Source organism: Chiloscyllium plagiosum, unplaced genomic scaffold (genome assembly GCF_037043375.1).
Source record: "Chiloscyllium plagiosum isolate Xiang-an unplaced genomic scaffold, Cpla_swu_hap1 HiC_scaffold_33, whole genome shotgun sequence".
Lineage (NCBI taxonomy): Eukaryota > Metazoa > Chordata > Chondrichthyes > Orectolobiformes > Hemiscylliidae > Chiloscyllium > Chiloscyllium plagiosum.
The window spans coordinates 8,643,126-8,656,296 of record NW_028270171.1 but is presented as its reverse complement, the minus strand read 5'-3'; the positions used below and the strand labels follow the sequence as shown (position 1 = coordinate 8,656,296).

General features: G+C 46.8%; 1 protein-coding gene across 1 annotated transcript; it reads right to left on the bottom strand.

The window, feature by feature from the left end:
• Positions 1 to 432: 432 nt before the first annotated feature.
• LOC122541969 (uncharacterized) lies at positions 433 to 12,090 on the bottom strand. Its single transcript, XM_043679263.2, has 4 exons — positions 11,959 to 12,090; positions 5,734 to 6,291; positions 2,164 to 2,334; positions 433 to 707 (listed from the first exon to the last, which is right to left on the bottom strand). Exons 2-4 carry the CDS (start codon positions 6,233 to 6,235, stop codon positions 493 to 495), a joined length of 888 nt encoding a protein of 295 aa, XP_043535198.2. The 5' UTR covers positions 6,236 to 6,291; positions 11,959 to 12,090; the 3' UTR covers positions 433 to 492.
• Positions 12,091 to 13,171: the final 1,081 nt, after the last annotated feature.

Sequence of the window (13,171 nt, the reverse complement as noted above, 5' to 3'; positions counted from 1 at the left end):
ATGACGTGGGGTCCCGGGTTCAAATCCTACCATGGGCAGAATGTCGAATTTGAATTCAATAAAATTAGGAAATCTGGGATTTAAGAGTTTGATGATGACTGTGAATCCATTGTTGGGGTAAAACTCATCTGGGTCACTAATGTCCGTCAGGGAAGGAAACTGCAGCCCTTACCTGGTCTACATGTGACTCCAGACCCACAGCAATGTGACTGCTCTCTGGGCAATTAGGGATGGGCAACAAATGTTGGCCTACCCAGCAATGCCCTCCCTCATCCCATGAATGGAAAAGAAACCTTCCGCATCAGAGACAAGAGGACACTTTACTGCGTGTTGAGGAACAAATTGAAGAAAACAGGCGGTGGAGGGGTGTCACACAGCATTCGCAGCTCAGACCTGACTAAATATTACACTAGCCACTCTCCATGGTAACAGTTAGCATAATATTTATTTGCACCATTGCTGCTGAGTTTAAAGAAAAACATAAAATACATTTCAGAGAAATATCTTCACTGAGCTTTCGGACATTGGTTTCAGCTGAATCTCGTCGTGGGTTTGAGGTGGAGACGCTGGATTTTTCACCTCCCCCATTGGCTGATTCAGCGTTTTCTGTGAGGTCACATGATTCCCCTGACCCTCTCGGCCGAGGTCAGGGGTCAGACTCCCATAGAACCGGTCCGGGGGCTCCACCGTAACATCAAGGCTAAGAACTAGGAGCAAGATGATGAGTAAAAAAATAGTGAAAGATCTCCAACATGCAATTCTCCCCTTACTGTGACTGGAGCCTCATTAGCTTAACTGCTGTCATAAGTAAAAATACCTCAGCCATCTCCAAACTTGGACTGCACTCTCTATCTGACACACCCCAGGCAAAATCTTCTATTCTTGGAGGTGTTTAATTAGGCAGGGGTACTGGTTGAAAAACCTTCCCGCCTACACCAGAATTAAGTCCTGTCTGGGAAGGCCCAAGGTTAACCCTCCTGCCCAGCCACCAATTAAAGACTTTTAAGTGGCCGCTTAAGGACTACTTAAAGGGCCATCTACAGGCCAATCTGATAGCTCAATAGCTGCTATCCTGTTGCAGTCTTCTCTCTCACAGAGAGTATGCAGTACACCTTTAAGAGACATGGTCATGATAGCATCATCATCTCATGAAATACAACCCAAGGGGTAGGGAGTCTCAGTGACCATCTTAACTGGGGCCACTTGAAGCATGATAGGTGCAGGTTGAAGCTTGAAACCAAATAGCTCAGTATTAGCTCAGACACCAAAGGACTTATCCGTTTTAGAGGATTCTCTACATTGTGGAAGCAAGGCATTCATTCCTTACAGACCTTCCAAAGAGCATCCCACCCAGACCCACCCTATAACCCTGCATTTCCCATGGCTAACCCACCTAGTTTGCATATCCCCGGATACTATGGGCAATTTAGTAGGGCCAGTCCACCACAACCTGCACATCTTTGGACTGTGGGAGGAAACTGGAGCACCTGAAGGAAACCCACATAGATACGGGGAGACTGTGCAAAGTCCATGCAGACAGTCATTTGAGGCTGGAATCAAACCCACTGTAAGGCAGCAGTACTAACCACTGAGCCACCATGTCCCCCTACCTAACAACGGGCTGCGATAACCACCCATTAGAATCATTCAGTACCGAGGAAAGACCCTTTGGCCCATCAGGTTTGTACTGCCAAAAATATACAACCGTTGTCCTAGATTAGCAGTGTCCAGTTCTTGTGTCACAGGAGGTAACACAAGTTTTGTCTGGTTATCCCCACTGAAGGCAAAAAGCCCACATCATGGTGGCAGAGTACCCCAAGGTCAGCTTGACATATTGCTGGGGTGGAGGCTGTCCTTTTATCAAAGAGGTCAGTACTTGATTGACAGACCGGACATTGGGGTCAAAGCAATGCCAGCTGGGAGCCACTCCCCTTCCCAGGCTCACCAATGCCTTGTTCCGCCCTCTCTCCCCACAGCATAACCCTACCACGGTAGGATTCGAACCTATGACCATAGGACATTGGTCTGGCAGCCTGGATTACGAGGGCAGTGATGCTACCTCGACACTACTCCCCCACACCCCAAAGCCAGAGTTGGCAACCCAATGTGGTAAAAGCCTGGAGGCACAGGCCCAATTTTGTAGCCTGGCCAGTTCTCTCGTACCTGGGTCGCTGTTGTAGAGCCTTTGGTGTGAGAACGGGTCATCCTTTTGAGTCCTGTTGTAGATCAAGTAGACCAGCCCGAACACCAGAAGCAGGACAACCGCTAAACCAATGAAGATCCCCAGTGTTTTCCCAAACTGTCCCTTCTTCTTGGTTTCCGGGTTGTTCTGTCCTAAAACCAAAGTCACAATGTCAATCATCTCTCAAGATCATCTTTCAGCCTCCCGAAGACTTACGCTCACAGAGGAATTATGGCAGAGAATGGCCATTCAGTCCATTAATTCAGTACAAGCTCCCCTGCACAGTATTCTGAGCAGTCCCAATCTCTATCCCCATAGTCTTTCAAGTTTGTTTAACCTGGTGTGCCCATCTGACTTCATCCAGAAATCACTTATTGTTTCAGTTTCCATCACCCTCATAGGCAATAATTTCCAGCTCGTTAAGGCGAGGTGATGGCCTAGTGGTATTAGCGCTGGACCGTTAATCCAGAGACCTAGTTAATATTCTGGGTTCAAATCCCACCATGTTGGAAGTTGAATTCAATAAAAAATCTGGAGTTAAGAGTCTCATGATTACCAGGAAAAACCCATCTGGTTCACTAATGTCCTTTAGGGAAGTAAACTGCCATCCTTACCTGGTGTGGCCTACATGTGACTCCACAATATGGTTGACTCTTAACTGCCCTCTGGGCAATAAACTCTAACCTAGCCGATTATTCATCTAATGAATAAATAAAAGCCCTTGAACTAAGCAGCTGAATTAGCTATATTGCTGTGGATCTGGAGGCTAGACCAAGGAAGGATGGCAATTTTCTTTCCTAAAGGATATCAATGAATCAAAGGAAGGCAGTGGCCTAGTGGTATTGTCGTTGAACTGTTAATCCAGAGACCCAGGTAATGTTCTGGGGCCCCAAGTACAAATGGCAGAGAATGGAATTGGAATTCAATAAAAATCTGGAGTTACGAATCTAATGATGACCATGAAACCATTGCTAATTATTAGAAACATTGTTAATTGTTGGGGGAAAACCCATTTGGCTGACTAATGCCCTTTATGGAAGGAAACTATCACCTTTAAATGGTCTGGCCTGCACGTGACTACAGACCCACAGCAACATGGTTGACTCTTAACTGACCTCTGAGCAATTAGGGATGGGCAATCAACATTAGCCTAGCTGAATATTCACTCAGTGAATAAAAGAAATAAGTTTTTAAAAATTCATCGTTAAATTAACTTTCCGTGATTTTTAGATTTTGGATTTTGCCATCTATCTTGGTGGGATTCAAACCCCTTTCTCTGAAATGACAGTCCAGTGATAATTTCACGTCACCACCAACCCAAACCTTTCCCTGATTTACCTCTTGCCTTGCGACCGGAGACCTTTCCCCTTACAGGCTATCATGACCGTTACATCTCAGAGTCCACCCAATCGAGTTTCACAGCCAGCACCCAGTCTTTATGGTGTAACAATGCTCACCATCTCGACATCACAGGAGTCTCTCTGTGACCCAAAGGGGACACAGCATTAGGTTCAATCAAATCAGGATCCGCTCCCTCTCCCAGGGTGACTGTGATCGTTGGGGATGGGGTGGGGAATTGTGACCGTGAGAGTTAGGGGTGAGGAGGTAGCCAGTGAGACCTGGAGCTGTGTTTCAACACAAGAGAGCAGGAAGATGGGTGATATTGAGGCCATGATTAGTGGGAAGCAAAGGATGAGGATTAAAATCATCTCAAATCCACCACTTACCTTGTTGAGTCACAACAATGCCGTTGGACAATCCAGACTGGCTCCAATCACTGAAGCTTATTTGGCAGAGTCTCCCTGTGCCATCCTCAAGAATATGGGATTCAACGTGAGGGGTAATCCCTTACAATGAGGGACCATTGGTCAGGTTGCTGCATACACTCCCTTTCTCACACAAACTCTCTCTCTCTCACACACACACACTCACACAAACTCATACTCACACACACACACACTCACACAAACTCAGATACACACACACATGCACTCACACAAACTCATATACACACACACTCACACACACTCACACAAACTCATACTCACACACACACACACACTCACACAAACTCAGATACACACACACATGCACTCACACAAACTCATACACACACACACACACACACTCACACACACATATACCTGCTGTAAGGAATTATGGGCCAAAGAATCAGATGAGGAGAGATAGTCTCCTTCCTATGGCTCACCTCCTAGGTTAATTCATAAAGGCAAAGTCACCACTGTCCCAGAGAACCAAATGGCTTCTGTCTCACTAGAGAAATGATGGCTGATGGTGGTGGGGGAGGGCGCGGAGTCGAGGTGTTTGGTGGGGTGGTGGTATGGTTAGAAAACTTCCAGATGACACCAAAATAGGCGAACAGTGAACAGTGAAGAAGGTCACCTAAGGTTGTGAATAGATCTGATCAATTGGGTGAATGGGCTGAGGAATGGCAGATGGAATTCAATTTGGATAAATGTGAGGTATTGCATTTTGGTAAAACAAACAAGGGCAGGCCTTTTACAGTTATGGTAGGGCTTTGGATAGTGTTGTAGAACAGAGAGACCGAGGGGTTCAGATACATTATTCTTTGAAATTTGTGTCACAGGGTGACAAGGTGGTTAAGAAGACATTTAGCATGCTTTCCTTCATTGTTTTGAGTATAGGAGTTGGGATGCCATGTTGAGGTTGTACAGGATGTTGGTGAGGCCTCTTCTGGAGAACTGTGTGCAGTTCTGGACACCCTGTTATAGCAAGGATATTATTAAATTGGAAAAGATTTACCAGGATGTTGCCAGGAATGGAGGTTTTGAGGTTTAAGGAGAGGCTGGATAGGTTGGGATTTTTTTCACTGGACTGTAGGAGGTTGAGGGCTAACCTTACACAGATTTATAAAATCATGAGGGGCATAGATAAGGTGAATGACAAGCATCTCTTCCCTAGAGTGGAGGAGTTCAAAGCTAGGGAGGACATATTTTTTAGGTGAGAGGAGGAAGTTTTAAAAAGGACATGGAAGCAACGTTTTTACACAGAGAGTGGTTCATGTGTGAATTGAACTTCCAGAGGAAGTGGTGGATGCAGGTACGGTCATGACATTTAGAAGACATTTGGATAAATACATGAATCAGAAAGGTTTGAAGGGGTATGGGCCAGGAGCAGGCAGGTGGGACTAGTTTAGTTTGGGAACATGGTCTGCATGGACTTGTTGGGTCGGATTCAGTGTTGTTTGACTCTATGACCGGCAATAGAGCATGGGCAGGAAAGTGGGGTTGAGGCTGAGATGGGACCAGACGTGATCATATTAAATAATGAAGCAGACTCAAGGGGCTGAATGGCCAACACCTGCTCCAGTTCTTGTAATGAATGTGCACATTGCTATTTATGGGAGCTTGCTGTGCGCAAATTGTCAGCCACTCCTTCTAACTTACGCAGCAATGACCATACATCATGGTTGTAAAAGCACTTTGAGCCGTCCCGAGGTGATAAAAGGTGCTAGGAAAATGCAAGTTCGATTGAACTTAAAATGGCCCCCAAACAAAATGGCACTTAACCTGGAATAGCGGAGGGTTCACAAGAGAGGTGCCCGGTTTCCCAGGTGGTTCCTGCCAGTGCTCCAGTCTGAGTGGGTGGGGACCCACTGGACATCCTGGACGGGGTTGCGGACGGCGGAGTCTCCTCAGGCCCGTGAGGAGTAGGCCAAGGCTCAGTGTTCTGACCGGTCGGCTTCACGGTGGTGTCCGTCCCAATCCCGGAGCTCTCGGTTTGCACCGCTGGGGGTGTGTCACGTGGCCCCTCGGTGCTGGGTGGCATCTGGCTGTCGGCGGTGGAGGAGCCATCAAGAGGGATGGTAGCGTTCCTTGGGGAGGCCTCGGTCTGGTTTGACGTCGCGCTCTCGTTGGCTGAGGAACTGCTTGAAGCTCTCGGAGTGGAATCGACAGTGGTGTTGACAGTGAAGAACATGGTGAGGCTGGTGTTGCCTGTTGAGGGGGCCACAGAGGCAGAGGAGAGGCTGCACAGCAGCATTGCAGGGACCAAGTGCACCCAGGGACTCATGGTGCTGTGGCTATCCCCTTGGACCCGACCCTGTGGTTTCTTGACACCCTGAGGGCCTAAGATGGAGGAAGACCAGACACAATAATGGATTGCTCCGTATTGCAATTCTAGCATCATATCCTTTTTTTAAACTCACTCACGCAATGAAAGCATCACTGGCCAGGCCAGCCTTTATTACCTATCTCTAATTGCCCAGAGGGCAGTTAAAGGTCATAGAGGTGTACAGCATGGAAACAGACCCTTCAGTCCAACTTGTCCATACCGACCAGATATCCAAAACAATCTAATCCCATATGCCAGCCCTTGGCTCATATCCTTCTAAACCCTTCCTATTCATATACCCACCCAGATGCCTTTTAAATGTTGTAAGAGAATCCCCTACTGCGTGGAAGCAGGTCATTTGGCCCATCGGGTCCACACCGGCCCACCAAAGAGCATCCCCCCACCCCCGACTCGATCCCTGTAACCCTGCATTTCCCATGGCCAATCCAGCCTAACCTGCACATCTTTTGGGAGGAAACCCACGCAGACACGGGGAGAATATATAAACTCCACACAGGTAATCGCTCAAGGGTAGAATTGAACCCAGGTCCCTGACACTCCATACCACCCACAGTGCCACCCACTCACATATCAGCCAGACCAGGTAAGGATGTCAGTTTCCCCTCCATAAAAGATATGAGTGAGCTAGATGGCTTTTTTCTCACAATCGGCAATGGTTTCACGGTCATTGTTAGACCCTTAATTCCAGATTTTTATTTAATTCAAATTCCACCATCTGCCATGGCAGGATCTAAACCAAGTCCCCAGAACATCACCTGGGACTCTGCATTAACCGTCCAGCAGTAAAACTATGAGGTGATCATCCCTCCTGGAAGGATACCTGGAGGCATTCACACTGATGGATTCCATTAATGGGTGACTAAAGACTAAAAGGAACATCCTGCATTTCTACAGCACCTCCAAAACCTTTGGAACCATAGAATTCCTACAGTGTGGAAACAGGCTCTTTAGCCCAAGTTCACACTGACCCTCCAAAGAGTAACCCACCAAGACACATTCCCCTATCACTCTACATTTCACCAGACTAATGCCCCTAACCTACACATCCCTGAACACTACGGGCAATTTAGCATGGCCAATTCACCTGACCTGCACATCTTTGGACTGTGGGAGGAAACCAGAGCACCCAGAGGAAACCCACGCGGAGAATGTGCAAACTCCACACAGACAGTTGCCCAAGACGGGAATCAAACCCAGGTCCCTGGCGCTGTGAGGTAGCAGTATTAACCACTAAGCCACCGTGCCATATCCAACCCCCCATAGCCCACAGCATGCTTTTGAAGTTTGGACAGTAGGAATCACAGCGGCCAATTTGTGTACAGCAAGCTCCCTGATTGGTTAGTGTCCCCAGAATATTAGAGTCAAGATTAGAGCAGTGCTGGAAAAACACAGCAGGTCAGGCAGCATCCAAGGAGCAGGAAAATCAACGTTTCGGGCAAACGCCCTTCATCAGGATGAACGGCTTTTGCCCAAAATGTTGATTCTTCTGCTCCTCGGATGCTGCCTGACCTGCTGTGCTTTTCCAGCACCACTCTAAACTTGACTCTGATCTCCAGCATCTGCAGTACCCACTTCTCCCAAGAATATTAGCCTGGGCCTCTGGATTACCAGCCTGCTTTGCCAATCTCTCCCTATTTGAGACCATTCAGCCCATTTTGGGGTAACAGCATTGGGGTTTAGGTAATGGCCCAAGGACAGCAGAGGAAGGACTCTTCTTCTGACTAGTAGAAGTTGTTGGGACAGCCAGGACCCCAGCTTTAAAGGCGCAACCCAAACGTCGGCAGCTCCGACAGTGCGACACTCTCTCAGCACTGTTTCTCAATGTCGAGAATACGGTAACACAGTGATGGCTGGTGGGACGGAGGGGAACTTTAAGAGAATTCATCTCGAGAAATCCTGATCGAGAGACATTGTCCATCAGTTCCACTGAACTAGAATGTGGTAAAGGTCACCCTGCTGCTATCTGGGAAGGATTGACAAAATGTGGAGCAAGGAGAAATACATTTCTGCTTTATTCTATTCAGAATTGGGGAGGCAATGGCCTAGTGGAATTATCACAGGACTGTTAATGCAGAGACTTCAGCTAAAGTTCTGGAGGGACAAGTTCAAATCCTGCCATGGCAGATGGTGGAATTTGAATTCAGTAAAAATCTGAAATTAAGAATCTAATGATGTTGATTGTTGGAAAAACCCATCTGGTTCACTAATGCCCTTCAGGGGAGGAAACTGCCATCCCTACCTGGTCTGACCTACATATGACTCCAGACCCACAGCAATATGGTTGACTCTTAAATGCCCTCTGGTTATTTAGGAATGGGCAATAAATGCTGCTCTAGCTAGTGACGCCCTCATCTCATGAATGAATAATTTAAGAAAATTTGAAAAGATTTACAAGGATGTTGCCAGGGTTGGAGGGTTTGAGCTATAGGGAGAGGCTAAAAAGGCTGGGGTTGTTTTCCCTGGAGCGTCAGAGGCTGAGGGGTGACTTTATAGAGGTTTATAAAATCATGAGGGGCATGGATAGGATAAATAGACAAAGTCTTTCCCTGGGGTGGGGGGAAATTGGGTCCAGACTAGAGGGTATAGGTTTTGGGTAAGAAGGGAAAGATTTAAAAGGGACTAAGGGGCAACTTTTTCTCGCAAAGGGTGGTGCGTGTATGGAATGAGCTGCCAGAGGAAGTGTTGGAGGCTGGTACAATTACAACATTTAAAAGGCATCTGGATGGGTATATGAATAGGAAGGGTTTAGAGGGTTTTGAGCCAAGTGCTGGCAAAGGGGCCTTTATTAAATTAGGATACCTGGTCAGCATGGATGAGTTGGACTGAAGGGTCTGCTTCTGTGCTGTACTCTATAACTAAAAAAGAATTGACAACTGGCTTTCCAGATGGCATTGGGATCAGGAGTGAGATCTCATCCCATTCCCCCAAACCCCGACTGGATTTAATCAGGATATAACAGCATATCACGGAGAATGCTGAGATCAACATAGTCTTCTAGATCTAGCTACTGACAAATAATATTTGCACTAAAAATATTCTTAGAGTCATAGCGCTTTTGCAGCACAGAAAGTGGCCCTTCGGTCCATTGTATCTGTGCCATCTATTCTAATCCTAATTTCCAACGCTATGGCAATTCATCCCTAATAGTTCTTAAATGTCTTGAAGATTCTTGACTCTACTACCCTTTTCATCCGAGAGTTCTAGATACGAGTCAAAACATTTTTTTCTCAAATCCCCTCGAAATCTCCTGCTCCTTACCCTAAAATTGTGGCCCTGGTGATTGAGCTAAAGGGACAGAGTTTCTCTCTATTTCCCTTTTCACGATCACGGAATGAACAAATCAAAGCAAGTCAGTGTCAGCAGCTAAGGGGCACTGTCACCTAAATCAAAACATCAAAATAAACTGATCAAATTAAAATTAACATATTCATTTGTGAGGAAATCATATACTCCAGCCCCAACTGTTACAGAAGGGAACCAGAGTTTTATTTTTAGAGCAATTTATGGTACTGACAAGCTTTATATTTCAAATTTATTAATTGAATGCAAATTCTATGAGATACCTATGTGTGATGCTGGGGCAGCATGATGGCTCAGTGGTTAGTACTACAGCCTCACAGCACCAGGGACTCAGGTTCGATCCCAGCCTCGGAAAACCATCTGTGTGGAGTTTGCACATTCTCCCAGTGCCATCTGGGTGCTTTGGTTTCCTCCCACAGTCCAAAGTTGTGCAGATTAGGTGGATTGGCCATGCTAAATTGCCCCATGGTGTCCAGGATTAGGGTAGGTTGGTGTGGACTTTATGGGCCGAACGGCCTGCTTCCACACTGAAATTCTAGATTCGAATCCATGTTACCAAAGCATTAGCCTGACTCTCAGGATTAATGGTTGAAAAGTGTGGTGCTGGAAAAACACAGCAGGCCAGGCAGCATTCGAGGAGTAGGAAAATCGATGTTTCGGGCATAAGCCCTTCATCAGGAATGAGGTTGGTGTGCCAAGCAGGCTGAGATAAAAGGTAGGGGGGAGGGAATTTGGGGGAGGGGTGCTGGGAATACGATGGGTGGAAGGAGGTGAGGGTGAGGGCGATAGGCCGGAGAGATAATCGCCCCATGGCTGAACACTTTAACTCTCCCTCCCACTCCGCCAAGAAAATGCAGATCTTTGACCTCCTCCAACGCCAGACCCTGGCCACACGACGCCTGGAGGAAGAGCGCCTCATCTTCCACCTAGGAACCCTCCAACCACATGGATGAATGTAGATTTCTCCAGCTTCCTCATTTCCCCTCCCCCCACCTTATCTCAGTCCCAACCCCCGGATTCAGCACTGCCCTCTTGACCTGCAATCTTCTTCCCGACCTCTCCGCCCCCACCCCCTCTCCAGCCTATCACCCTCACCCTCACCTCCTTCCACCCATCGTATTCCCAGCGCCCCTCCCCCAAATTCCCCCTTACCTTTTATCTCAGCTCACTTGGCACACCAGCCTCATTCCTGAAGAAGGACTTATGCCCAAAATGTCGATTCTCCTGCTCCTCGGATGCTGCCTGGCCTGCTGTGTTTTTCCAGCACCACACTTTTCAACTCTGGTCTCCAGCATCTGCAGTCCTCACTTTCTCCTAGTTGATCTCAGGATTAATAGCTCAGTTCAGTAGCATTTCCACTACTTCACTGTTAATCACTCCCCTATACCAACATGAAACATTTAAGGCCATTCAGCCCACTGCGCCTGTGATAGCTCTTTGATAGAGCCCCAATCCTCAGCTCCTTTCTCATAGTCTTGCATTTATCTGCTTTCCAAATACTTATTCAAGTCATTTGAAAGTCCCTGGTGAATCTGCTTCCACTACCCCTTAGAGACAGCCTTCCTGAATGTAAATAAACTTTGATAAAATGTGGAGCTGGAAAAGGCATAGCTGACCAAACAGCATCAGAGGAGCAGGAGAGTCGATGTTTCGGGTATCAGGAGTCCTGATGAAGGGTCCCATCCAAACGTCGACACTGCTGCTTTGACTTGCTTTGCTTTTTCCAGCGCCACACTTTATCGACTCCGATTTTCCAGCATCTGTTTCCCTCACCAAGTTGTAAATAACTTTCTCCTCATCTTCCATTTTTTGCCAATGACCTTGTATTTGTGAAACCTGGTTAATGACTCTCCTGTTAATGGAAACAGTTTCCCCTCACTTGCCCGACCGAAGCCTCTCAAAATTTTGAACACCTCTGTTAAATCTCCTTTTCCCCACTTCTGCCCCTAAGGGCAACAAGCCCAGTTTCTTCAGTCCCTCCGTGGAACTAAAGCTCCCCAATTCTGCTGCCATTCCAAAATAATTCTCGCGCACATGGGTTTTGATGGAAGGTCATCAACCCAATGGGTTAACTCTGTTTATCACTGCAAAAAGCCTACCTAACCCATCAGAGTAATAACTCCAGCAGAAGAGGCCTTTCCCAGCTCTCCGTCGAACAATCAGCTCAAATCCATTTCCCCCTCCCGGACTCCCCAATCCTATCAATTCCCTTCCCTGTACATCCCTCTCATTTTTATCACCTCAGCTTCCACCAGCCTCATGGGTTCCAGGGTCAATAGCACTCCTGTGTAGAACAAATCTTCCACTCGTCTCCACCCTATTGCCCTCTGCCTCTCACACGCACACTCAAAGTTTCAAACCTGTGTCTCCAGTCCTTGTGGTGAGAACAAGCTTTTCTTCATCTAGCTTACAGCAATCTTGCACGCCTCGATCGAATCTCCTCCCAAACACTCTAAGGGAATCAGCTTCTCCAATGTTTCTTTCTGTTTCGACCCGAGAAAGCGTGAACTTTCATCAATGCAGCCGTGACTAACCCCTGTGGGGTTAAGGAATCACTGTGTCCAGGAAGCCTGCTCCCCAATGTAATATTTGGAGGCTTATACTCCAACAGTGAATGCCTTCCACCTCCACAGATATCTCAGCTAAGCCTCTCCCTCATACTCCAAGCAAGGGTGACATCACCTGGAACTCAGTGTCTCCCTGGTGACCCGTGATGGAGGATAGATGGATGCAAGAACAACAACACACAAGAGAAAAAGTAGTGGAACAAATGAATCAGTGGCAAGTGGCAACCAGGGAATTGGGACACTCAAACTTTAAACTTTCCTTCTCTTTTTTCCTTTGGTCAGTCCCGGGATTAAAGATAGTCACGGTCGGCGGAAAAGATGGCAAAGTCACAAGAGACTTGCTGCTGAAGTTGTTGACATTGTACTAATTCATTTCATGCACAGTCCCTTCAGACAGATGCAATTCTCAGTCCAACATTTTTGCCCCAGTCCAATTTGAATCGAAATCCCAGAGGCCTAGAGTCATGGCAATAGTAATGTCAGATATCTCATCACTTTTACATTGAACGCAGCTCATTTCCATCTGCCGGCTTGTAATTTACTTTCAAATTTAATGAGAGATAGGATTTTAAATGATATATAAATCACAGTTCAAACGTTTTGTTTCTAAAAACATGAAAAGAAAAAAGATTTGGCTTTTGCATCGGTGCCTTCCATCACCTTGGGTTGAGTTAGAAAAACATTTTTGACCTGGTGATGACGATTTGAAGTGGAAACATTGCTGCGATACAGCAGCAGCTGATCTGTCCACAAGATCACACAAACAAAGAGGTACTGACCCAAGTAATTTGTTTCTGTGATGCTTGGCAGATGGATAAATATTGAAGTCAAGATTAGAGTGGTGCTGAAAAAGCACAGCAGGTCAGGCAGCATCCGAGGATCAGGAAAATCGATGTTTCAAGCAAAAGCCCTTCATCAGGAATGATCCTCATGATTCCTGATGAAGGGCTTTTGCCTGAAACGTCGATTTTCCTGCTCCTCGGATGCTGCCTGATCTGCTGTGCTT